At 39.9% G+C, this 27,141-nt stretch overlaps 2 protein-coding genes across 3 annotated transcripts; one reads left to right on the top strand and one right to left on the bottom strand.

The window, feature by feature from the left end:
• The first annotated feature begins 350 nt into the window (after positions 1 to 350).
• LOC306866127 (T-complex protein 1 subunit theta-like) lies at positions 351 to 7,991 on the top strand. Of its 2 annotated transcripts, XM_079411154.1 has the most exons (16): positions 388 to 549; positions 1,548 to 1,638; positions 1,721 to 1,800; positions 1,918 to 2,067; positions 2,743 to 2,923; positions 3,031 to 3,092; positions 3,177 to 3,314; positions 3,469 to 3,647; positions 3,771 to 3,837; positions 3,959 to 4,046; positions 5,999 to 6,114; positions 6,211 to 6,282; positions 6,359 to 6,523; positions 6,650 to 6,769; positions 6,889 to 7,021; positions 7,762 to 7,991. In XM_079411154.1, exons 1-15 carry the CDS (start codon positions 490 to 492, stop codon positions 6,994 to 6,996), a joined length of 1,677 nt encoding a protein of 558 aa, XP_079267280.1. In that variant the 5' UTR covers positions 388 to 489; the 3' UTR covers positions 6,997 to 7,021; positions 7,762 to 7,991. The 2 variants fall into 2 exon arrangements, with proteins under 2 accessions (XP_079267281.1, XP_079267280.1); XM_079411155.1 differs by lacking the exon at positions 6,889 to 7,021 and having other exon boundaries at positions 351 to 549.
• A 10,096-nt stretch (positions 7,992 to 18,087) lies between these two features.
• On the bottom strand, positions 18,088 to 24,676 carry LOC306865651 (CD9 antigen-like). The gene is made up of 8 exons (XM_079410384.1): positions 24,308 to 24,676; positions 22,453 to 22,555; positions 21,860 to 21,957; positions 21,502 to 21,576; positions 18,823 to 18,924; positions 18,633 to 18,722; positions 18,450 to 18,533; positions 18,088 to 18,371 (listed from the first exon to the last, which is right to left on the bottom strand). Exons 1-8 carry the CDS (start codon positions 24,365 to 24,367, stop codon positions 18,258 to 18,260), a joined length of 726 nt encoding a protein of 241 aa, XP_079266510.1. The 5' UTR covers positions 24,368 to 24,676; the 3' UTR covers positions 18,088 to 18,257.
• Between the last annotated feature and the right edge of the window lie 2,465 nt (positions 24,677 to 27,141).

Here is a 27,141-nt window from a genome sequence, read left to right on the forward strand (position 1 = left end):
TAAATTTATTCTACTGTATTGATTTATTCTTCTATTATTTATTAGTCTACTTTATTTTAAATATCTTTATATTTTTTATTTAATTTTAAAGACAGAAATTTAAAATGAAATAAAAATATAAAGATATGTATAATGAAATATAACTAAATAATAAAAAATAGTTCTTTGATGATATTAAACTAAATTAGACTAATATTCATAAATTGATATTAGACTAAATTCATAAATTCACTTGGCCCAGAAAACAACTAATTATAACATTTATAACATATACTATGCTCACGCACTCACTCATAAATAAATAAAGAAATTAATTTTCTGTTATTGGGTGGGGACTCAATCGGCGCTCCACTCTCTCGTCTGTCTGGATCATTAATCCGTGTTTCTGAGCTCTGCAGCGGAGCCTGTTCTTTCTTAGCTGCATGCTTCCCGTCCGCTGCACTGCAGCCTCATCCAGCATCAGTGTAATATCTACCTTATTTGCTCAAAATGGCTCTTCACGTCCCCAAAGCACCTGGCTTTGCTCAGATGTTAAAGGATGGTGCGAAGGTAGGGCTGTTGAATCAGTGTTTTGCTCGTATTGTGTTGTTTTTAGAGCGCACACAATGACTCCTCATAGAGGTTTCTAGAACATGGGCCTCATAGCGCCCGACTCCCGGTAAAACCAGCACACGCTTCAGACTTCAACGGAAGAATAATATTTTGTACAAAGCCGTCATTACCGTGGTCTTAGTGAAATATCGTGGGTTTGACAGTAATTTTGCTTCGTTAGAAAGTAACGGATGAATGAAGTTAGCATGTTAGCTGAAGACATGTGCCACTGACAGACAGACACTGCTCACACCTCCATCACTCACCCAACTGACTCCTAACTAATAATAGGAAGGTAATTGATTTTGGTTAGCTGTAGAATCACAAAACTGTTTAAGTATACTGTTTTATTTAACGTTTATAAAAATTACATGAGTAATCCAACAATAAAGGATGCAGTTAGCCATAAAAGGGCAGTTCCCTATTCATTCGGTTTGTTGGTATGCTAATCAGATAATTTAATTATAGGATTTAACAAAATAACACAATTTGCTTTCAGAGTTTAAGTGTTTCTAATTTCCAGTTCATTTGCTGCTGTAACGGTTTAGCTTCTAAACATTGAGTATTTGAGATTTTTTTTTTTATGAGATATTCACGCTCTTGACAAAAACAGTTTTGATAAACATCACTCACTATATCAGCAAATATCATAACTACTACTCCTGCTTCTTTCTGTTCGATCAATACTAGTGTAGCATTGCTTTTTGTTTTCTTTGTGTGATAGTTATGGTGTGTGAATCTACAATTACTGCATGATAAATATGCAAAGTTTCTTAGAGAAATATTACTCTATACATTATAGAAATGTCATCTGATCCCTCGCTGCTTTATATTTCAATTTGAAATAACAACAAGCATGTTACTCAGTTTTCAATACTGAAACCACTATCCAGCCCCAAATGTTTTATGTTTTCAAAATATGAAATAACTTTTGACTCTTTGTTTTCCACAACCAGCACTATTCAGGTCTTGAGGAGGCTGTTTTCAGGAACATTCAGGCATGCAAAGAACTGGCACAGACCACAAGAACGGCATACGGACCCAATGGTGAGGCTTATTGTTTCACTATGATGTATTAGACCTTTTTAGTGATATCACTGGATGTCAAATGATCATTTAATTATTTTAGGTATGAACAAAATGGTCATCAACCACTTGGAGAAACTCTTTGTCACAAATGACGCTGCCACCATTCTCAGAGAGCTGGAGGTAAATAATAGTAATTGTGATAAAAACAAGAACTAATGCATATAATTGGAAGAATATATGTCTCTGTTATTTATTTATATTTGTATATGTCTCTCTTTTTTTTTTTCTTCCATCAAGGTTCAGCACCCGGCAGCCAGAATGATCGTAATGGCATCCCACATGCAAGAGCAGGAAGTAGGCGATGGCACAAACTTTGTACTGGTGTTTGCTGGTGCTCTGCTGGAGCTTGCAGAGGAGCTGTTGAAGATGGGCCTGTCTGTTTCAGAGGTCAGTAAACAACCACGCTAATGCAGTATGTCACTGTCAGGAAAGAGGTTTGCATTAAGTCGTATAAAATAAAAATGTCTGTTTTAGTCTCAACCCAAAATTTGGTTCCCATACTAAAAATATGTATTTGTTTAGAATGTTTTATGTATCTTTTCTGGGTCAAAACAGACCTGTGTTAAATGTGACCCTGGACCACAAAACCAGTCATAAGTAGCATGGGTATATTTGTAACAATAGCCATAAATGCATTGTATGGGTCAAAATTATCGATTTTTCTTTTATGCCAAAAATCATTAGGATATTATGTAAAGATCATGTTCCATGTAAATATTTAGTAACTTTCCTACCATAAATATATCTCAACTTCATTTTTGTTTAGTAATATGCATTGCTAAGAACTTCATTTGGACAACTTTAAAGGCAATTTTGTCAATTTAGATTATTATTTTTTTTGCACCCTCAGATTTTCAAATAGTTATATCTCGGCTAAATATTGTCCTATCCTAACAAGTGATGTATAAATCTCAATTTAAAAAAATTGACCCTTATGACTGATTTTGTGGTCCAGGGTCACAAATAGTATGATTAATCGCTGCAAATTCATGTTAAGTTATATAATTTATTTGCATTATTGATAGCATGTTTGCCTGAGCTGATGATTATGTTGAATCCCAGGTGATTGAGGGTTACGAGATGGCATGTAAGAAAACTCTGGAGATTCTGCCCGACTGCGTCTGTTCATCTGCGAAGAACCTGCACGATCTGGATGAGGCCACAGCCATTATCCGCTCAGCCGTCATGAGCAAACAGTACGGCAACGAGGACTTCCTGGCCAACCTCATTGCACAGGCCTGCGGTAAGACATGATTGCTTTGGTGTACTCTGGGAAAATTCAGTTTATTTTGTGAACATGTTTTTTCTTTTCATTTTAATCATTTTATTTAATTACTACTTATTTTACAGTCTCTATCTTCCCCGAGTCTGGCAATTTCAATGTCGATAATGTCAGAGTGTGCAAAATTTTGGTAAGTATAACTTGAATTTAGGCACTGCTTTAAATGAATGAGGTGTCTGTGGCTCAGATTCAGATTTTTTTTTTTTCTTTGTAGGGCTGTGGACTGAACTCTTCTATGATGCTTCATGGGATGGTATTTAAGAAAGAGGCCGAAGGAGACATCACATCAGTGAAAGACGCAAAGATAGCAGTGTTCTCCTGTCCGTTTGACTGCATGGTTACTGAAACAAAGGTAGAAAAATGCTTATTGAATTGGATTTGATGGACCTTTTGTATCTATGGGTTGACAGTATGTTATGTATGTTGTTCAAGAAATTTGCTTTAAATCATGTTCTCTTTTGCTTTTGGGCTTTCTTCCTTCAATATTTCTTTCTGATTCTTCACAGGGAACAGTACTTATAAAGAACACAGAGGAGCTCATGAATTTCAGTAAAGGAGAAGAGGACCTGATGGAGCTCCAGGTGAAGTCTATTGCTGATTCAGGGGCCAATGTGGTTGTGACTGGGGGCAAAGTTGCTGACATGGCCCTTCATTACGCCAACAAGTACAAGCTCATGGTGGTCAGGTGAGAAAGAGGAAGATCCCTTCTTTTTTGTGTTGCTTGATTCAGCATTTATTCAGTTTATGTGTTGGCTTGTTAAATGAGAATAAAAACAAAATTTATAAATGCTGTTTGTACTTCACCCAGGCTGAATTCAAAATGGGACCTCAGAAGACTATGCAAAACGGTGGGAGCCACAGCATTGCCCAGACTGGTGAGTTATTTTGAGTTATGTTTCATGAGTGCATTTTGTATGATGTGAGTTGGTGACAAGCCAGTTGACATCATTATGGTCACTCTGTTTCTGTCTCAATCTGGTTGATTTTTCACAACAGACTCCCCCGACCCCAGAAGAGATGGGACACTGTGACAGTGTGTACCTCTCTGAAGTTGGAGATACGCAAGTTGTGGTCTTCAAACATGGTAAGAAAAATCCAATGCTATTTTTACTTGCTATGCATAGTGTGTATGTATATGTATATGTGTGTATATATATATATATATATATATATATATATATATATATATATATTTTTTTTTTTTTTTTTATATATATTACACACACACTCACTCACTCACTGGCCACTTTATTAGATGCACCTTACTAGTACCGGGTTGGACCCCCTTTTGCCTTCAGAACTGCCTTAATTCTTCGTGGCATTGATTCAACAAGCTGTTGGAAACATTCCTTAGATTTTGGTCCATATTGACATGATAGCATCTCACAGTTGCTGCAGATTTGTCGGCTGCACATCCATGATGTGAATCTCCCGTTTCACCACATCCCAAAGGTGCTCTATTGGATTGAGATCTGGTGACTGTGGAGGCCATTTGAGTAAAGTGAACTCATTGTCATGTTCAAGAAACCAGTCTGAGATGATTTGAGCTTTGTGACATGGTGCATTATCCTGCTGGAAGTAACCATCAGAAGATGGCTACACTCTAGTCATAAAGGGATGGACAGGACATGGTCCGCAACAACACTCAGGTAGGCTGTGGCGTTTAAACGATGCTCAATTGGTACAAAGGGGCCCAAAGTGTGCCAAGAAAATATCCCCCACACCATTACACCACCACCACCAGCCTGAACCGTTGAGACAAGGCAGGATGAATCTATGCTTTCATGTTCTTTACGCCAAATTCTGACCCAACCATCTGAATGTCGCAGCAGAAATTGAGACTCATCAGACCAGGCAACATTTTTCCAATCTTCTACTGTCCAATTTTGGTGAGCCTGTGCGAATTGTAGCCTCCGTTTCCTGTTCTTAGCTGACGGGAGCGGCACCCGGTGTGGTCTTCTGCTGCTGTAGCCCATCTGCTTCAGGGTTCGACGTGTTGTGCATTCAGAGATGGTATTCTGCATACCTTGGTTGTAACGAGTGATTATTTGAGTTACTGTTGCCTTTCTATCATTTCTAACCATTCTCCTCTGACATCAAGGCATTTTCATCCACACAACTGCTACTCACTGGATATTTTCTCTTTTTCGGACCATTCTCTGTAAACCCTAGAGATGGTTGTGCGTGAAAATCCAAGTAGATCAGCAGTTTTTGAAATACTCAGACCAGCCCGCCTGGCACCAAGAACCATTCCATGTTCAAAGTCACTTAAATCCCCTTTCTTCCCCATTCTGATGCTCAGTTTGAACTTCAAGTCGTCTTCACATCTAGATGCCTAAATGCATTGAGTTGCTGCCATGTGATTGGCACACACTCCACTGTTCAAAATATTTGGGGTCAGTAAGATTTTTTTTTTGAATAATAAATGAACCGTTTTATTCACTAAGGATGCATATTAAACTAATCAAAATTGACTAATGAATCCAACATTGTTGCAAAATATATATATTTTAAATGAATGCTGGTCTTGTCATTTTTGTTCTTCAAAAGCCCTTAAAAAAAACTTATCACAGTTTCCACAAAAATATCAAGCAGCACAACTCTTTTAAACATTCATAATGAGACATTTTTCCAAGCATCAAATCAGCATGGCTGCTATAAATTCAGCTTTGCAATCGTAGGAATTAATTACATTTTAAAATATTAAAATGTAAAACAGTTATTTGTATTTGTAACCATAAAAAGGATTTTAATGACTGATAAATAAAATTGTACATAAATCTAAAGCAAACTAAAAGTAAACCAGCGATAAAATGCACCAAAAATTTAAATATTTAAATATATTTTATTATTATGGTTTTGGGCTGAAATGTGACTGAATCACTCACTCACTCACCAACATCCCTTGTTAGATAGACGTCTATGAACTTTTTCTTGATTATGTAGCTTTTTAGTAAACTGAGCTTTGTAAATGTTGTTTAGTCTGGCGGTGATGTATCCAGAGAGCTCATGTCATCTCACTCCTTTTAATTCTAGATAAAGAGGATGGCGCCATCTCTACTTTAGTAATTCGTGGGTCCACAAACAACCTGATGGATGACATTGAGCGTGCTATCGACGATGGAGTTAACACCTTCAAAGTCCTTGTCAAGGTGAGCTACTTTAAAACTCCACCCCAAAAAACGCTTCTAATATAAGACTTTTAAATCATGACAAAATTTGACCCTAACAGAAATATTTCCCCTCAGGACGCACGTCTTTGTCCGGGTGCCGGTGCCACTGAAATTGAGCTGGCGAAACACATCACCTCCTATGGAGAAGTAAGCAAATCAATCATCTCATTTTGCTGTTGGCAAAACCTGAAGAGTGTAAATAATTTGAACATGTCCTCTAAAGTCTTGCCCAGGCCTGGAACAGTACGCCATCAAGAAGTACGCAGAGGCGTTTGAAGCGCTGCCCCGTGCTCTGGCAGAAAACTCTGGCGTCAAGGGCAATGAGCTGATCTCCAAACTGTACGCCGCGCACCACGAGGGCAACAAGAACTCTGGCTTTGATATTGAGGTGAGGGAACAAGAAGCTGTTTCTAATTTGGAGACAAAACAGTCCTGATATAAATAGAAAGAGGGTCCCTAAATCATGCATTTTAAGGTGTAATTGATGGCTATATACTTGTTTTAAACCATTCAGGGAGAGGGGCCTGCAGTGAGGGACATGATGGAGGCTGGTATCCTCGATCCATACCTGGCCAAGCACTGGGGAATCAAATTGGCCACAAACGTAGCCATCACCATTCTCCGTGTGGATCAGGTTAGCTCTTCGCTTTACAATTATGTATCTTGCAGTTTCTTATTCCGTTCATGTTTATCAATTTAGGTGCTTTGTTTGCCTGTTACTTTCTGGATTATAATGTGATGTGTATATGTCAGATCATTATGGCAAAGCCAGCAGGGGGACCCAAAGCCCCCAAACAGCAAGGACACTGGGACAAAGACAGTTGGGATGAGGAGCCAGACAAATTTGATTCACATTATTGATAAGAAATCCTAAATAATTGCAAAGGTGCATAAAAACACACTACTGTTTGGAGTGCCTAACCACTGGAGTGTGAATCGGGTTGCATGAACACTGTGGAAATTCACCATGAATTTGTAGACAAAATGAGTCTAACCTGTTTTTACACCACATATAAAATAATTACGTTGTTTAAATTGAGCTGAGAAGCATTAGTTAAGTTTAAGTTGGGTATAGCTCACCCCAAAGTGAAAATTGTCATTTACTCACTATCAAGTTGTTCCAAACCTATACAAGTTTCTTCCTTCTGTTGAACACAAAAGAAGATATTTTAAAGAATGTAGGATGTGTTTTGAACCAAACAGCTGCTGGTAGCCATTGACTTCATAGTATAGAAAAAATTAAATCAAATACTGGCTACCAGCAACTGTTTGGTTACCAACATCGTTCAAAATTTCCCTTTTTGTTCAATAAAAGAAAGAAACTCAAACATGTTTGGGGCTGAGGATGAGTAAATGACACTATTTTCATATTTGGTTGAACAATCCCCTTTTAATGAGAGATAATGAGTGTGATGTCTCCTAACTGTCTGTTTTAAACCTAAGTTCAAGATCTGTTTTTCTTCATGAGCATCACTAACTTATGTCATTCTCTGTGACATTTAAATGTCATCTGGGGATTTTGGCACAATTTACTTGCATGCGGCATGCATTAAAAGCACTTTTCCTAACAGGATATTGCACTGCGCAGTAAGTAAGTGTCTGACAATGTCTGCTTCTCCTTCACAGATTATAATGGCCAAGGCGGCTGGTGGACCCAAAGCTCCACAAGGAAAGAAGGACTGGGATGAGGATGAATGATGTCACTAGCCTGTGTCTCCCTGTCACCGTCTTAGCTTTTCAAGTGTTGTGTATTTAATATCTAGCCCCCATTCTTTTTTTTAGGAGAAGCCATCCACGTTAACAATGAGTGGCTCTGAGCTGTTATTCTGGTCCCAATAAAGGCACTTGAGCTGTCAGTGTCCTTGTCTCTTTAAAAAAAATATATTCTGGGGACAACAAAATGCAGCGTAATTGTTATGCTTTGACATTCTTGAAAACATGTTAAAGCTTATTAAACTCAGTTACAACATTTAGGCAAGGTTGCTCAAAGAATGGCTTTTATGGCATGAAACTGCAATTTCCCTTACATAAAATCTGTATAATTACAGTAGTTTGCACAATTGCAGCTATTATTCATCTAGTTACATCAATATGACAGTGTATTGTAGTGATGGGAATTCTTGCAGCTTTTTGGTAAATATTATTGGATTATTCTTGTGCCGAGTTCATTCACCTCTTACTTCCCCAAAATCCAGTTTTTCGCAGTAAATTTAGTAATGTTACAAATTAAAGCGGATGTGTACTTTATACCCTCGCCCTCTGCTGTTGTTTTTGGAGCACTTCGTTTTAGCTCCAATATCTACAGATTTGAATGAAAATGTAAATTTTCCAACACTGTTCAATATCTACATTAATGAATTAGCGGTGCAGCTGGAACAGTCTACAGCCCCTGGACTCACTCTACAAGACAAAAAAAACAAACAAGCTTTTGCTGTACGCAGATGATCTAGTGCTGCTGTCATCCACCCCACAGGGACTACAGCAACACCTAGACCTGCTGGAGAACTACTGCCAGAACTGGGCCCTGGCAGTAAACCTCAAAAATACCAACATTATGGTCTTTCAGAAAAAGCCCAGATGTCAGGAACACAGATACCAGTTCAGTCTTGGCAGCACTGCCCTAGAATACACGGTGAAGTACACTTACCTCGGCCTGATCATCACTGCATCGGGGAGTTTCTGTATGGCAGTGAATGCTCTCAAAGATAAAGCTCGAAGAGCTCTATACGCAATCAAGAAGAAATGCCTAAATACTGAAACACCGCTTCCAATTTGGTGTAAAATCTTTGATGGTGTGATTCAGCCCATAGCGCTGTATGGAAGTGAGGTTTGGGGTCCACTCAGTGATCAGTGCTACACTAGATGGGACAGACATCCAACAGAAGCCCTACACACAGAATTCTGCAAAATGATTCTAAAATGGCAAAGGAGAACACCCAATAATGCATGTAGGGCAGAATTAGGCCGATTCCCATTGATTATTAATATGCATAAAAGATCGCTCAAATTCTGGATGCATCTAAAATCAAGTCCCACGGAATCGCTACATTTTAAATCACTACAAACCCAAGAACTGAACCCTGAAAAGAGTCCACTCAGTCAGCTGGTTCTGAGACTTACTAACCTGACCAACTCTACTTACACTAACCAGTCTCAGACCAGCACTGCTTCTCACCCAAACATCAAAATAAATCAAATTATCAATCTAAAAATATACATCTGGAACATTGGAATCAAGAAACCAAAACACAAAATTAAATTACAACTCTATTGAACTATAAAATTTAAATATGAATTAGAAGAATATCTCCAGAGTGTCAAAGACAAAGCAGAGACAGATCCTGACCAAGTATAGGCTCAGTGAGCACAGACTAGCCATCGAGACCGGCAGACACAGAAAGAGCTGGTTACCCAGAGAGCAAAGAGTGTGTGTTCACTGTGAGACAGGAGAGATCGAGACAGAGACACACTTCATACTTCACTGCCATAAATACACTTCCATAAGAAACCTCTACACTTCCAACAAACTCACCAACTTGAACTTTACAGCCATTAGTGAAACTGAACACTGAAAGATAGTATTAGAAGAGGGACAGACAGCAGCACTGACTGCGAGATACGCGTGTGTGCCACAGCCTGAGAGACAGCAGGTGAATGTGTGTATTGTGTCTGACCTGAACTGTGTGTTACCCTATTGTCCACCACAGTGATCCTTGGTACAGTGGGGCAAATAAGTATTTGACACACTGCCGATTTTTCAAGTTTTCCCACTTACAAAGAATGGAGAGATCTGTAATTTTCATCGTCGGTACACCTCAACTGTGAGAGACAGAATATATATTAAAGAAATCCCAAAAATCACATTGTATGATTTTTAAATAATTAACTTCCATTTTATTGCATGAAGTAGGTATTTGATCACCTACCAACCAGCAAGAATTCTGGCTCTCACAGACCTGTTAGTTTGTCTTTAAGAAGCCCTCCTATCCTCCACTCATTACCTGTATTAATTGCACCTGTTTGAACTCATTACCTGTATAAAAGACACCTGTTTACACACTCAATCAATCAGACTTCAACCTCTCCACTATGGGCAAGACCAAAGCGCTATCTAAGGACACTAGGGACAAAATTGTAGACCTGCACAAGGCTGGGATGGGCTACAGGACAATAGGCAAACAGCTTGGTGAGAAGGCAACAACTGTTGGCGCAATTATTAGAAAATGGAAGAAATTCAAGATGACTGTCAATCCCAACCGTGAAGCATGGGGGTATGGAGGCCTGTATGGAGGAGTGGGCCAAAATCCCTGCTGCAGTGTGTGCAAATCTGGTCAAGAACTACAGGAAACGTCTGACCTCTGTAACTGTAAACAAAGGTTTCTGTACCAAATATTAAGTACCATTTTTCTATTGTATCAAATACTTATTTCATGCAATAAAATGGAAATTAATTATTCAAATCATACAATGTGATTTTCTGGATTTGTTATATATATTCTGTCTCTCACAGTTGAGGTGTACCTACGATGAAAATTACAGATCTCTCCATTCTTTGTAAGTGGGAAAACTTAAACTCGGCAGCGTATCAAATACTTATTTGCCCCACTGTATACATGTAAGTTAAAGACTGTAGTATCAAACGTTCACACGTTCTAATTTGGTCATTTAGTACTTCTACGATGTTATAATATGCCATTCTATTAATGCGATTGTTCATTTAATTATTGTTGTTTTATAATTTTTAAAAATATTTTTGTATATGTATACTAAGCTTTGGCAATATTGTATAATTTACAGTCATGCCAATAAAGCAACCTTGAATTGAATTGAGAGACACGGAGAGAGGTTTATTTAGAATCAGAATCAGCTTTATTCGCCAAGTGTGCGCAAACACATGGGGAATTTGTTGTGGTTTTTAAGGAGCTCTTGGTACATACAGACATACATGCATAAATGCATACATATCTGATATGAGAACAGGAATCTGAATGACTCCACTGCAGTCACAGTGCTGTTCATGATGGTGAGTCAGTTTATTCTGAAGGGTGTCCGGGATGATGGTGTTGAAACCGGAGCTGAAGTCCACAAACAGGATCCTTGCATAAGTCCCTGGTTTGTCAAGATGTTGGAGGATGAAATGCAGTCCCATGTTGACTGCATCGGTAAGCAAACTGCAGGGGGTCCAGTAAGGGACCAGTAAAGACGTTAAAGCAACAGGTCTGTAGTCATTAAGTCCTGTGATTTTTGGTTTCTTGGGTACAGGGATGATGGCGGAGCGTTTGAAGCAGGAGGGGACTTCACACAGCTCCATTGATCTGTTGAAGATCAATGTGAAGATGGATGATAGCTGGACAACACAGGCTTTGAGGCAGGCTGGAGAGACACAGTCTGGGCCTTTGGCTTTCCTTATCTTCGGTTTCCTGAAAACTTTGCTTACATCTTCTTCACAGATCTTGATTACAGGCTGAGAAACAGTAGGGGAGAGGGTGTTGATGGCTGTGTTGTGAGACGGTCAGTGTAAGAGATGGGTTGTTTTTTGTGTTACGCTCAACGGATGAACATTTAGAGACTGAAATGCTAGGGACAAGGCTGCAACTGGTGCAAAACAACGTCACAATCTCCTGGGAAAGCACGAGAGAGAGGTTACATTGACCTTCAAGATAAGTTTGGAAACTGTTGTCGTTTGATCATCCAGGTGCAGAATTCTGGCACAACACACTTATTGCGAAACCTCAGAGATTTTGCTGAGTAATGGTTCATCTTTTGGTAACTAAAATGAGTGCACCCAATTAGGAGGAAGAGCGAGTCTGGCCAACTTGCCTTCTCTCTCACTTGGAGGGTTGTTCTTAACCTGCACCTAATTTTGAAGTATAAAACATGGGGTTTCTTTCAGAAACAGTGGAAGCTCAGCCGTGGAATAAGTACGCATCGCCCGGCATTTCTCGGACAGGTGTTGGTCTTCCACTGTGACTGAAACGGGCTCCCTCAGTCGTCTGAAGAGTGAAGATGATGGCACAGTTCTGAGGTTGTATATTGGTTATAATACTTTGCTTGGGGTTTAGGTTTAGTATATGCTCGAATTGGTGTATTATTCATTCACGAATATTATCTTTTATCCATTCACTCATGATCATTCTTGTATTGTGCACTGGTTTATGATTATCATTCTTGAATGTGTTTATGATTTGATTATCATAATTTTATGCATTTACTTATGATCAGTATCAGTATTAATGATAGCAGCTGTGTGTATCAACAATAAACAGTTGTAATTGCTTGATTAGTATGGTGTACGGACCTTTTTATTGACACCTTCTCTCGCCGAATTAGCACCTCACTGGTCTCACATTAGTTTTGAAAACCAAAATAGAAACCATACTAAAACATTATTGGCGTCACAAACAGGATATTTGAGACATTTAAAGTGATTTTGGTGCGAGGCAGAGAAGGTTTCAAGGGTGTTTTTAAGGTATGTTGATGCAATGTTTCGTAAGAAAGTAAAGGAGCCCGAGCCTGATGTGCTTCCAGAGTGGGAAGACCCTTTGTATGAGTCAGTTGCTAGAGAACTCAGAAAGGGCGGAGGGTTGCCTCAGTTTTGGTCTGCTGAGCTTAGAGATGCAGAGCCGCAACAAGTGGAAGTGTGCTTGAAAAAGGCTGTGGTCTCAGAAAAGGATCCATTAAAGGGCTTACAGAGTCTCTTGTGGATTGTGCTAACTGCTTACAGAAAGCAGCATGAGCGGGCAGATCAAAAAGTCAGAGAGATTGAAAAATTGATGAAAGAAATGTCAGAAGCCTTGCGCAAGGTCAAGCTGAAATTTTGCACCAGCGTCTTAATCAAATGACTGGTGTGGCAGAAAAAGCTGCTCTTCAGGTAGCCAAAGTTAATGCTAAAAAGAAGCAAAAACCAAATGTACGTAAGGTACGGGCATTTGTAGCTACCGCAAATGCCGACGGGTGGGATCCATCCGCTTGGGATGGGAATGTTTGGGATTCTGATGATTATAATACTGGACCGGACGAAGATGTCGGTCCAGATGAGGGATCAGAAATAGATCCTCCTTCTGTTCAGGTAAAACCAATTCAGAGAAGGAGATTAGTGCAGGGAGCATTGGGTAATAACAGGCAAGATATAATGGAAGATTATACTCATGAAATTTCAGACATCAGAGAGCGAATGAAACAAAAAGCTGGAGAGCCTCTTGATCGTTGGATAGTTCGTCTTTATCATCAGGGAGCGAGTCAGATCAGAGTGGATGCTGTTGATAGTATGCACTTTTTAGATCTGTGTAATGATCCAGTTGTTCGAGCCGGAATGAAAACTGAGGCAAAAGCTCTTGATGGAAATGAAAACCCTTATTGCTAATGCAGTGTATCGACGCTTTCCAGACGAGGGCAGTTGGGGCAATGGCACACTTTGAATGAGGCTGTTTCATTATCCATGAGGGTAGGACCCGTGATGGCTGTCCTTTTGGGGGCAGAGGATTGGACAATTGGGGGAACAGTTACCAAATTACGGGAGTTAGGTGATTTGGGGGAATGGGACAAAATTGAGAAACCACGATTCACTCCGAACAATGATAAAAGCAATCAGGAGGGGGTTTCCAGAAAGCAGCTATGGGCTCTGTCGCTACAGGTAGGGGTACAAAGAGAAGATATGTATGGGAAATCTACTAGTGAGTTAATCAAACTGGCTAGGAAAAAAGGAGTGGTGAAGGGCGATCCGCCGCAGCTGGTAAAACAGATAAGCATGGTGCAATGTTGTGAGCGTATGACATTCAATGAATCAACTTAAAAATGTAATCACACTGTGCACAGGTCAAAGAACAAAAAGAAAGCTGTATCTTCTTCTTCCTCTGAGTCATCTTCCTCAGAGGATGAGTCAGAGGAAGTACCAGAAGAAAAGGCAAAGGCCTCTGAAACCAAATCAGGTAAGAAGGGGAAAAAATAAATGTAAGAAGGGGAAAAAAAGAAGTGTAGTCTTTACCCGCGTAAAGAATTGGATGAAATGGCCCAACAATATCACTACTAGGAATCAGGTCGAGCCCCCGGAATTCGTGCAGCTTCTTGGTCGCACGAGGATATTAGACCCTATGTACCATTGGAAATTTATTGGAAAACTAAAAATGTTCAAAATGTCAGGGCACTTTTTAATGGTAATCCAGTAAAATTTAAGGGAGAATGATTAACTGTCATGGGGAAAGGGGAGATTTGATTGGGTGGAGGGACCGTTTGCGAGATGCTGTAAAGGTTTTAAACAATTGGCCTCTCACCAAAGGTCAGACTCCTCTCATGCGACTTAAAGTCCAACCTGTAATTGTGGAAGAGTGTCAGACTCAACCTGTCAAATTTTGGGTCACTGACCCAGAAGCAAGATTGCCCATACTGATCAATCAGGCTCAGCGGGCCTAGACTTATTTTCACTAACCGCTGTAACCTTAAACCCACAGAAAGTCACTATAGTGGAAACAGGAGTTGGAGTGCAGTGTCCTCCTGGACATTACGGACAAATATGTCCCAAATCAAGCTTGGCTTTGAAGGGGGTCATCATGTTTGCTGGAGTAATTGATTCTGACTATCAAGGGACTATAAAGGTAGTCCTCCAAAACACTTCAGAAGTGCCACTACCCTTAGAAAAGGGTAGTAAAATAGCCCAAATTCTAATTAAACCAGTACACATGGGAAATGTAGAAGAAATACCTAAACCCTCAGTGATAACAGAAAGGGGGGATTTGGGTCAACTGATAAATGTGGTGCTAAAGTTTGGGTCGAACAACACAACGGTCCCCCTGAACCAGCAGAAATAATAGCAATGGGGCAAGATAATACTGTTGCAGTGATGGAACCAGGAGAAGAACGATGGAGACATGTCCCTGCTAAGAAATGTTATTTAAGAGAATCGTAATAACGTTTGCGAAGTATGTGTGCGTTTTTCTTGTGTGCAGGAAACAATGGAGATGGTTGCTGACCAAATGGCTGTTTCTCAGAGATGGCTGAGGATGAGGCCTACTGGTGGCTAGAAGAGGAGAAAGGGACAGAGTTAATCCAAACCACCATCGGCTGGCCAGATCTTCTATTCTCACACAGACATGGATTCTGCTTGGCAACAACTGGTGCATCATTCCGTGCCAAGGGAAACCAGAGGGGGAGACTTCTGTTTGAGCACAACATCGCCTGGCAATATCAACCAAGGTTGGCTGAGCATCGAGTGTGGAAAGTCTTGAGATACCACTGTGTTCGACAAAGTGAGTGGTGGCTACAAGACAACGCCTATCAACATCAAACAGGGGTGTTGGTAAAATCTGCAACTGTTCTTGTGCAGCAAGAATTAAGAGTCATCTTGGGTCGAGGAAGAGCACGACGAGTGTGGTTCACATATAGGGCCACAACAGTTTCAGCTGTACAGATTAGTCTTGCAGGTTCTGTTCTGTGGGAGACAGTGTTCCATTATATGCTGGAGAAAAGAAAACACACTTGCATCACTATGAAATTCATCATTTTGTTAATTGAACTGACTATTCTAGGTTGGATCATTGGATGCTTCGCTCAAGTGCCCAGGGTCGAGGTACACTCGTACACAGGACTGGTGTTGCGATGGAAAGGTGACCCACATTCTAGGAGACAGGACAGTATCATCTGTGAAGCTAATGCTACATGCTACATGCTCGGTGGGCATTATAAGGCCAACCGGAGGTTGTGTAACATATAAGACTAATTTTTTTTTTCGTGGTCATTGTAATCATCCGATATTAGATTGTCCAACAAATCTATCAGTAAAAATACACACCAATGTATCATTGTGTATAGGGAACTATACTATACGCAAATGTGATGGTCAAAACATTACTGGGTTACAAAGTGTGGTCACTGACAATCCAAAACCATTGACACTGCTTAATTCTACTAGAATCTATAACAGGTCTACATATGGGACGGTAATACCATGGGTTCGTAAAACCACAGCACATAGATCGACATGTTGTACCGATACCACACACTTGCACACCTGTTGCTAATGCTGTTAAACACACGACTGTATTTTGGACCATTCTTTTCCCTCCTTTACCAAAATGTAGAAACAAACGAGCATGGTATGATACATTACTGGGAGGGACAGGTACCGGTTTAGGAGTGCTTAACACTATTGACAAACAAGTGATTGCTAACAAACTGTCGAATGTAGGGAGATATTCACATGATGCCTTACAAAAGATAGGGCAATGGATGCCGTATGGTATACATTCTCAGAAATATCAAGCTTATTGGGATGTAGTTTCTTATTGAAACATTCTATTAATGATTTCCGTTGGAATAATGTGTCAGAATGGTTGAATTGGACAGAATGTAATCTCAATATGCTTTCAGCAAAGATGCAACTTCGTAATGTACAACAAACTGTAATGTCCTCCAATTATAATGCTTGGAGGGAGTTATGGAGAATTGATAAGGGAAATTGGCTTAAATTAAGTGCCCACAGTATTGTTTGTAATGATACTGTGTGTTATGGGAAGTGGGAACAATTTAACGTAACTGAAATTCACACACTATGTAAATATCACGTATTACCTGTTATAGTCAAGGGATCTTATTGGACTATGCGTTTAAAGGGTGATTGGTTGAATCCTCATAGTAATCAAACTTATGATGTTTCTGATTGTGATAACACTGATCAAGGAATAATCTGTTCTCTGCGAACGGTATTCCAATCCATGTTTGACAGAGGGAGTTGGTGTCTGCCAGTGGGACCATTCTATACCAACTGATATCTTGTTTGAAGTTGGACCACATACTTTGTGTGTTACCACCATGAATCCACATCCTAAATTGCCTTACTTTCCATTTTCTGGATGCCTCCAGAATGTATACATTTGGACCTGTCAGAATAGGACGTATTTGTTAACTAATCAGACTAGTACATACGGTTTGACTCAAGTTCAATGGGAAATTTTGCATTCTAATTTAGGCATCTCTTTGGAGCAACAAGCAAAATTGCTAAAGGCATCAACTAAATTAGAGGACATGGTAAAGCAACATCTTCATAATATGACTAAGTTGGCGATTAACACTGTAATCACATCTGATCAAATTGATTATTTAGGCAAATTAATTGAGAGTACAGCTCATGATAGTTGGTGGTCCATTTTTGAAGGTTGGTCCCCACAAGCACGACATCTTCTCAACATTTTTATTCATCCCATAATAATTTTATTAATACTCTTTACTTTACTTACTATATTCAACATGTATATTTGTTGCTATGTCAGAAGGATGCACCTGAGATATGTTCGAAGTTTGGTTCTCCGTTGAGCGAGGGACCGAATGTAAGAGATGGGTTGTTTTTTTTGTTACGCTCAACGGATGAACATTTAGAGACTGAAATGCTAGGGACAAGGCTGCAACTGGTGCAAAACAACATCACAATCTCCCAGGAAAGCACGAGAGAGGTTACATTGGCCTTCAAGATAAGATTGGAAACCGTTGTCGTTTGATCATCCAGGTGCAGAATTCTGGCACAACACACTTCTTGCGAAACCTCAGAGATTTTGCTGAGTTTTTGCTCAAGTAGGAATTGGTGTATTATTCATTCACAAATATTATCTTTTATCCATTCACTCATGATCATTCTTGTATTGTGCACTGGTTTATGATTATCTTTCTTGAATGTTTATGATTTGATTATCATTTTATGCATTTACTTATGATCAGTATCAGTATTAATGATATCAGCTGTGTGTATCAACAATAAACAGTTGTAATTGCTTGATTAGTATGGTGTACGGACCTTTTTATTGACACCTTCTCTTGCCGAATTAGCACCTCACTGGTCTCACATTAGTTTTGAAAACCAAAACAGAAACCATAATAAAACAGTCAGAGTGGGCGTGGGGTTTCAGACCAGGCTTTTGCTTTTCAAACCTGCAGTAAAACTCGTTTAAGTCTTCAGCCATTTGTTGATTGGCCTCAGTACTGGGGGATGAGGTCTTGTAACTGGTGATGGCTTTCAGGCCTTTCCACACTGATGTAGAGTCATTACTTGAAAGCTGTTTTTTTTAGCCGTTTTATTTATTTATTGCTTTGGCAATACAACTGCATAGTTTTTGTCATGCCAATAAAGCACACTTGAGTTATATCATCTTGCCGGTTGACAGCGGGGAGCCGAGGAGAATGTATGGAGGAGGAGACTTGTAAGACACTGAGACATATCTTAGGAGGACACAGCTGCACACCAGCACCAGCGTCTGAGGACCAACACACACAGACGGTCAGAACACACATGTGATTGAGAGTGAACCACACAGAGCTCCAGACACACTCACCATGATTCCTGCCGTGCCCAGAAACCCTCCCAGCACCAGCGAAGCTTTCGTGTTGAAGACTTCCCTGATCATGATGGGACAGCTCTGCACACACACACACACACACACACACGGATGAGCACCTGCACTCCTCACACAACACACAGCCAGAAATCAGAGCAAGACAAACAGGAAGTGACTCACAGAATTGGAGATCAGCTTCAGGAAGCTGCCTTCTGGACAGGTGTCACGCACAAACACCTCAATCGTTTCACTGACCCCACAGCAGTCAAACTGAAACACAAACACACACACCTGTCAGACCACGTCTGTGTTTGTGTGTGTGTGTGTGTGTGTGTGTGTATGTGTGTGTGTGTGTGTGTGTCTCTCTTACAGCGTTGTGGAATAATTTGAGGGTGACGGCTTGACCTGGGCTCCTGGTGTTGACATACTGGACGTAGATGGTGTCATAGAAGTACACCAACTCATCTGACACCTACAACACACACACATTAAAACCAGCACTATTACACAGACACCTGTGAGTGTGTGTGTGAGAGAGAGTGTGTGAGTTATAGTGAGTGTGTGTGTGTGTACCGGTTTTTGTGGTTTACAGGGACACAAATTTGTATAATGACATGGGTATGACAGAGGTATTAAAATATGAAGGTGGTTTATGAGGACACTGCCTATGTCCCCGTAATTCAAAAGGCTTAAAAAAAACATACTAAATGGTATATTTTTTTTTCTAAAAATGCACAAAGTTTCTTGTAAGGGGTAGGGTTAGGTGTAGGGTTGGCAGGGACGTGCACAGGAATTTTGAGGGGCAGTTGCTCTGACCTGAAAAAAGCCCCCCCCCCCCCCCCCAAAAAAAAACTCACGGGCTTTATGAAGGACTGAGAATAACAGGGTCTTTATTAAAATATATATACACAAAGTAAAACACTGAAATACAGCACTCAATCACCTTAACTACTACTAATAATAACACAGAAAAACATGACTTGAGTCATGAAAATCCCTACATCAATATCCTATCAAGTCACTGATAGGTTTCTCCAAATTTACACACTATACTGAATACATAATATTTCCATTGATGTATGGTTTGTTAGGATAGGACAATATTTGGCCGAGATACAACTATTTGAAAATCTGGAATCTGAAGGTGCAAAAAAATCGAAATATTGAGAAAATCGCCTTTAAAGTTGTCCATTTCTATTGGCGATAGTGCTGCATCCATTCACAAAAATAAATGTTTTATATATTTAAGGTGGGAAATTTACAAAATATCTTCATGAAACATGATCTTTACTTAATATCCTAATGATTTTTGGCATAAAAGAAAAATCTATAATTTTGACCCATACAATGTTTTGTTGGCTATTGCCACAAATATACCCGTGCAACATAAGACTGGTTTTGTGATCCAGGGTCACAATTCGCCTACACAGTGTCATGTCATCTCATCATTATTACAGTGCAAAGTCTCTGTCTCACCAGGCTAAACGTGGCAAACGCAGCCTGGATTTATGAAGATTTTAATTCATTTCATAAAACTTGATGATGATGATGATCATTCGTTTGTTATACATCACAAACTCACCTTTTCCGACAACGTTGAGACGCCTCACCCGACAACCGCGACAATCTCGCGCCCGCTCATGCAGGCTCAGCTCAGGTGCCCGTCACGTGCAGCGCTGCAGCAGCCACGTAAACAGAGTTTGCCCTTCCCCTACTGACGTTCACTTTCGGTGCCCGAATAGAAGTGAATGAGGCTTTTCGATTTTTTTTTATTATTATTATTAATCTAGGCCTACGTGAAAATCTGCATCCATTGTACGATGTTGTTGTTTTTTTCCTCGGAAGGGCAACGTGAGTCGAAAAGGGCATATGGGCAGTGCACGTCCCATGGTTGGTGTAGGGCAATAGCACATACAGTTTGTTCAGTATAAAAACCATTACGCCTACGGAGAGTCCACGTAAACCACAAATACCAACGTGTGTGTGTGTGTGTGCATGTTTATGTGGTTTATGAGGACACAAATTTGTATAAAGACATGGGTATGACAGAGGTATTACAATATGAAGGTGGTTTATGAGGACACTATGTCCCCGTAATTCAAAAGGCTTAAAAAACATACTAAATGGTGTTTTTTTTTAAAATCTAAAAATGCACAAAGTCTCCTGTGAGGGCTACATTTAGGTGTAGGGTTGGTGTAGGGCAATAGCACACACAGTTTATGCAGTATAAAAACCATTACGCCTATGGTGGATAAACAGATTAACTCTGTAGTTAAATCTAGTTTTTTCCAGTTGAGACAACTTACCAAGGTAAAATCTTTTCTGTCTCCTAAAGATTTTCAAAGAATTTTACATATCTTTGTTTCAACTCGTTTGGATTACTGCAATGGCCTTTATATAGGCATTAGTCAGGCCTCTCTTTCTAGACTACAGATGGTCCAGAATGCCGCAGCTCGTCTACTGACTGGTACACGAAAGATGGAACATATCTCCCCTGTTCTGGCTTCCCTTCACTGGTTACCTGTCCGTTTTAGGATTAATTTTAAGATTCTGGTTTTTGTTTTTAAAGCTCTTAATGGGGTAGCACCTACATATCTGTCCGGTTTGATTACGCCATATGTTCCATTAAGAGCACTTAGGTCTGCTGACCATTTGCTTTTGGTTGTCCCGCTGGCAAGGCTGAAGAGCAGGGGTGACCGGGCTTTTGCAGTGGCGGCACCGAAGCTCTGGAACAGCTTGCCCCTCTACATTAGACAGGCTCAAACACTTGTTGTCTTTAAATCTAGCCTAAAAACGTATTTTTATAGTTTGGCATTTAACGCTATGTGAGAGCTGCTTCTTTTTATTATTTTATTGTCTCTTAGTGTTTTTTAGTGTCACTGGTTGTATCATTTTTCTTATTACTTCTTGCATGTACAGCACTTTGATAAACACTTGTTGTTTTTAAAAAAGTGCTTTATAAATCAACTTTGACTTGACTTTGACTTGACTATGGAGAGTCCCCATAAACCACAAAAACCAACATGTGTGTGTGTGTGTGTTTTTATACCCGGGTACTCCATATAAAAGCCATCACACCAGCTGTGATTTCAGTGATGATCAGAATGGACAGCAGGCCAGAAAACTGAAAATCAGAAAAACACAAATGTTCAATCAGTACATAAACTTAATAACTCTCAATTCTAATTCTCAGATGTGCATGAGGGACCGGGAAAGAAGAGAAGAGCCATGACTTCTCCAGACAGGTGTGTATGGATTTGACCAGTGAAACCTGACAAGGTTAGTGTTTTACTGCTTTGGGAACAAACGTGTCTAGGAATGAGAGTTTTGTCCTCCAGGTTCAGTGTGCTTCTTTACACAGGATCTTGCTCTGTGAGTGAGTGTGAGGTGTTTGCAGTGATGCTCACCACACCGAGAGCTGATTTGCTGTTGTTACAGGTGCTGCAGAAACCTATCACAGCCAACACCAGCATCAGGACCCCAGTGACCACCAGCACTATCACTCCTGAAGGACACACACACACAGAGAGTCACGGATAGATATCATGCGTTTCAACATGAAGCGATGGCATCAGTCCTCTACTGAGCTCGTGACTGCTGAAACAGATCTTGTGAAACAGGCGATTGCATCACCCATCACTCTTGAAAAACTTACAGATGAAGTGCGGAGGGACAAATATACACACTTTTCCAGACTCGCGCTGCCTGCTGGTTCAGCTCCATCAGAAATAAGTTCCTCAGTTATGAGAAGAATAAGACACTGGCTAACTTCAACGCTGTTTGCTCATCTGCAATATGTCTATAGGACTAGGATCTTTAACAGACGTCTTGCAGATGTACGTGTGCTATCTGGGTAAGATGTGTTTTTGATGTTTTTTTTTCTCTTTGTACAGCAGTCATTGTTCATTCTAAATGTATTTTTAATGAAATGTAGAACATATAAAAAGAGCTTGTGGCTCGTCTGGCAGTGATGTGAGAGAGAAACAGCAGCAGAACTCACCGATGTTGAACTCAGGGGTGTTCAGATCGATGTCGAAGAACCCTCGGGTCTCTGCACCGAACCGGAGCCACAGTCCCAGAGCCACCAGACCGAAGCCCCCCTTCTGAAACACATTCAGCACAGCCTTCATCAGAAACTCACACTGCAATAAACACTGCCTCTGTTCAGTTGCCAAGACATTCACAGATTCTATTAACTCACGAGCAAAACGTTTTTACTTCACAACTGACGCCTCTTTTCTTTCGTAGTGATGTAGAAAACGAACTACAAGCTCTGTACTAAACACACTGATCTCACTGCGCTGAGTCTGAGACCGAAGGGACCGTCTGCAAAGTGCCAAACGCAAAGAAATGTTGATACCATAGACTGTAAAAAAAAATGGACGTAGTGTCCGTGACGTCACTCGTAGGTTTCTGAAGAGCGTTTTTGAAGCGTAAAGTGGGCGGAGCCGACCGCCGCCATCTTGGCAACGCGTCCAAAATGGGCAATGAGGCGGGACGTGGGCGGAACTGAGGTGCCTGGTTGTCTGTATATAGTATGCTTTATTAATCATGTTCTCACTGAGTTTCGTCTTTTAAAAACAGTTTTAATCGGTTTTAATTCTTTAAGCCACAGAGTTTGTATTATAGCCTAACAGTTTTCTATTGGAGGAAAACGCTTAACCAGTAACGTTAATTACAGGCCTAACGTTACAGCCAATCACAGTCTGTCGGATTCTGGAGTGTAGCTAAGTTTGAAATAAAATTATAAAGAATAAATAAATTAATAAATAAAATTACATTACAATATCACTCACCGGAAAAAATGGAGCCTAGACTTGGACGGTCTGTTAGTACAATTAACCGCACAACAAGCCATTTTATTAGATAATTTTAAGAAATAATAACGAAAAAAGCCATAGACTGTATAAAACAAAAGCAGAAACACGGCAGAGATGCCAAGTTCAGCGGCTGAGGTAACGTGACGGCTAACAGACAGCAGATAGAGACAGCAACGTCAATCAACCTGTCACTCAAGTGGCCACGCCCTTAATTATGCAGAAGTTTAAGGCTTAATATAATTTAAATGGATGAGTTATAAAAAAAATTCACCCCCCTCACAGTTGTCACGAAGGGCAAAATTAGCTATATAGACCAAAATAATTTTTTGTACCAGGCTGTAAACATGTTTTTTTCTACTGTAAAGCTGGGCATTTTAACATGGAGAGTCAATGTGATTGACTCCCTTTTGGAGCCAGCCTCCAGCGGCTAGTCGATGAATTGCAGTTTTAATCACTTCCGTGTTGGTTTCACTAGAGGGAGCGGGAGGTTGCCGCTTGGTTGATACTCAATAACTTCACAAATTCAGTTCACACATCACTGCTCTCCTGCTGGTTAGACTACGACACTCATTTTTGAAAATAATTGCTTTTACACACTTTTCTGATTTTTGATTATGACTAATATTTAATAACTACACTGTACTTTCTCCAAATTCAATTCACACATCACTGCTTGGTGAAAGTACAGCGTGTTACTGTGAAGTTATTGAGTATTTGATTAGTAACTCGCACTTTACAGACGGTCCCTTCGGTCCCTCAGACTCAGCGCAGTGAGATCAGTGTGTTCAGTACAGAGCGGAGGAAAACTCGCTTGTAGTCAATTGTGTAGTAAAAATGTTTAGCTCGCGAGTTATTGATCCGGAAAAGTCGAATGTGAATATCTTGCTAACTTCTCCGAACTTTTCTGCACCTCGTGCAAATGCGAGGAAACTGAATCTAGCGCTTTATTTCTACATGCAAATGTGTTCATGAAATTATAGCACGCTTTCATCCAAGCAGAAGAGGAAATAGCAGTAAAAACCCAGACATACTCACAGCGAACAGAATGTTGAAGAGGATCAGAAAACATTTGCACATCTGCGCGCAGCAGTCCATCGCGAGCGAGTTATTTCACTGCAACACAACACCAGCGAATAATAATAGAAGCAACAGAAGCTCGAGCAGTACTGAAGAAATGAGACGCGCGCTGCTGTCTGCGCTCTTATGCGCTGCTCCTCTCGCGCTCTCATTGGTGCGCGGCCCAGGTGACTTAGGGAGGGGCGACCGCGTTTCTAAAACATTTCCGTCTGCTTTCCTGGAAAACAAGCAGATCCAAGAAATGAGTCAGAGAAAACACACACGAAATTACCTCGAAAACAAGTCAGTGCAGGAGTCGCTGCCCATTCCATCCATGCACATTACTTTACTTTACTTACTTACTTTTGTCATTTAGCAGACGCTTTTGTCCACAGCGACTTACAAATACGAAAAATACATTAAATACATTAAACTGTGATATATAGGCTACATTATAGAAAATGCTGACCCATGATGTGTGAGATGATCATATAAAATTGAATCAGAAAGTGCTTTAGTGTCACAAGCTTCCAGTTCACAGAGACAACAACACACAGACAATAAAAAATAAGATGAGAATAAAAAAATACACGTAAATATAAATAGACAAAAACATAAATCGAAAAGTAAAATAAATTGTATGTACAGTTGTGAGAATGAGATGTAGGGATGTGGTAGGATGGAAGTGGAAACAAACAAATTATAGGGTTATTGCACATATCGTTATTGCACAACGGCGGAACATTTAACTGTTCATGACGTATATGGGTGTAAATATCTCCAAGAACCTGACTTGGACTACACACATCCAAACACAGGTTAAGAAAGCCAGGCAAAGACTGTACCATCTGCGACAGCTGAGGAAATTCAGGGTCTCACCAGCAATCCTGAAAACTTTCTATTCAGGGACCATAGAAAGTGTATTGACTCAGTGCATCTCAGTGTGGTATGGAAACAACACTCTGTAGTGCTTTGCTGATTTGAGCTGTGTGCTTAGCTGAGCGCATCTCAGGGTCTGCTCTCCCCTCTCTGCAGGACATCTACCTCAAACACTGCAAAAATAGAGCTGTTAAAATCATCAAGGACTCAAATCACCCTGCTAACCGTCTATTCACTTTGCTTCCATCTGGTAAGCGCTTCCGTAGCCTGATGGCAAAAACTGAGAGACTTAGGAGGAGCTTCTTTCCCCAGGCCATCAGGCTCCTAAACTCTAACTCTGTGTCATAACATCACTTGACTCCATGTAAATATCACCATATCAATAATATTCATAATTTTTCTCTACCTCATATTGCTGCTATTTAAATACCCTGTACAACATTTTTGCACATTTTTCTTTATTACTATTTAAGTCAACAACATACTGACCTGCACATTTATATTTATATTTGTAAGGCTGCTGCCAATATGTCTGATCAACCCCTCGATGAAACAAAAGGCCCTCCTGAAAATGAACACTTGAACTATCTCCTGCATATGTAAAAGGAACTTCAGAGACGCAGCACACAGTGCAGCTCACACTTCACACATACTATCCTCCCGGGGAGCCTGTAAGTTGACTTCCCACACAAACGCTGTGTGTAGTTTTGTTGACAGGTAATAATTTCTACAAATTCCTCTATTTCTGAATTGTTGTTATGACATGTTCAACTGATGATTTTATTCTTATGAATTATATTTTGAATTATTTCTTCATTACCTGGTCAATAAATTGTAAACGTTTGATTGTATTCTGACCGACTCTGAGATTTGTTTTTCCCAAGTAGATTATCGGATTCGTATTTCCACAAGTTTGCGTCAGAGATTAGTGACGACTAATACCCGATATCTAAATTCAAGTGTGCTTTGATGAGGAGACGAGTAAGTTTCTGTCTAGAATCAGCCGATGCTGTTTGATCAGCCTAGATCTAAATGCGTCGATGACCTCTGTTCTAATTTAATGTTACTTTAGATAAGTTTACGTGGAACAAGCCACGAGCTTGGCCAAAACAAAGCCATTTTGAAGAAAGGTAAAGTTGATCGACTAACGTCTTTAAATGGTGGTCAAAAAGAAGACTACTAAAGTAAACGATTGAATTAAGTTCCTGAGGGGCATCCAAGGGGGCTATATATTACAAATCTTTGATTGGGCACGTGGGAATACGGCAAATCTCAGATATTTAGCCAAATACCTCTGTTTTGGGTCATCGGAACTGACGAAATTGTGCCGGAGACCTTGTGAGGAACTCGAGCGATATAGCTTCCTGATCTAAGCGGGTAAAGTATAATCAGAATTTAACAGAATAATCAAATATTCGTTAACTTTAATGATGCACAGATATCATTAAAATCTTTTTCATTAATGGAGTCAGATGTAACAACGAGTTACTACATGTGAGAAAATATATTGCATTTAATCTTGTTGTGTTGCGAAAAGGAAAGACAAGCAATACGCAGAGAAACCTTCCTCGTATTATTGGGAACCCCCATTGGACCAATAGACGAGCTTTACAATTTATATTTTTTATCTTTTATTTTATTTTTATTCTTTTATTTTTTCTACTTTTATTTTTCTTAATATTTGTATTCTATATAATTGCACTGTCCTTGGAGAGGACCTGACCTACATTTCACTGCTGGTTATACTCTGTATAATTGTGTATGTGATGAATAAAAAAATCTTGAATCTTGAATCTATAGATTGCCAGGAGGAAGAAACTGTTCTTGTGCCTGACATATATTACAAAATAAGGCCTAACCCATTCAAAAAGCTGTAAAAATAAAAGTTTTATATGTATGTGTGTGTGGGTGTGTGTGTGTGTACATAAAATATA

Source organism: Barbus barbus, assembly GCF_936440315.1.
Source record: "Barbus barbus genome assembly, chromosome: 47".
Lineage (NCBI taxonomy): Eukaryota > Metazoa > Chordata > Actinopteri > Cypriniformes > Cyprinidae > Barbus > Barbus barbus.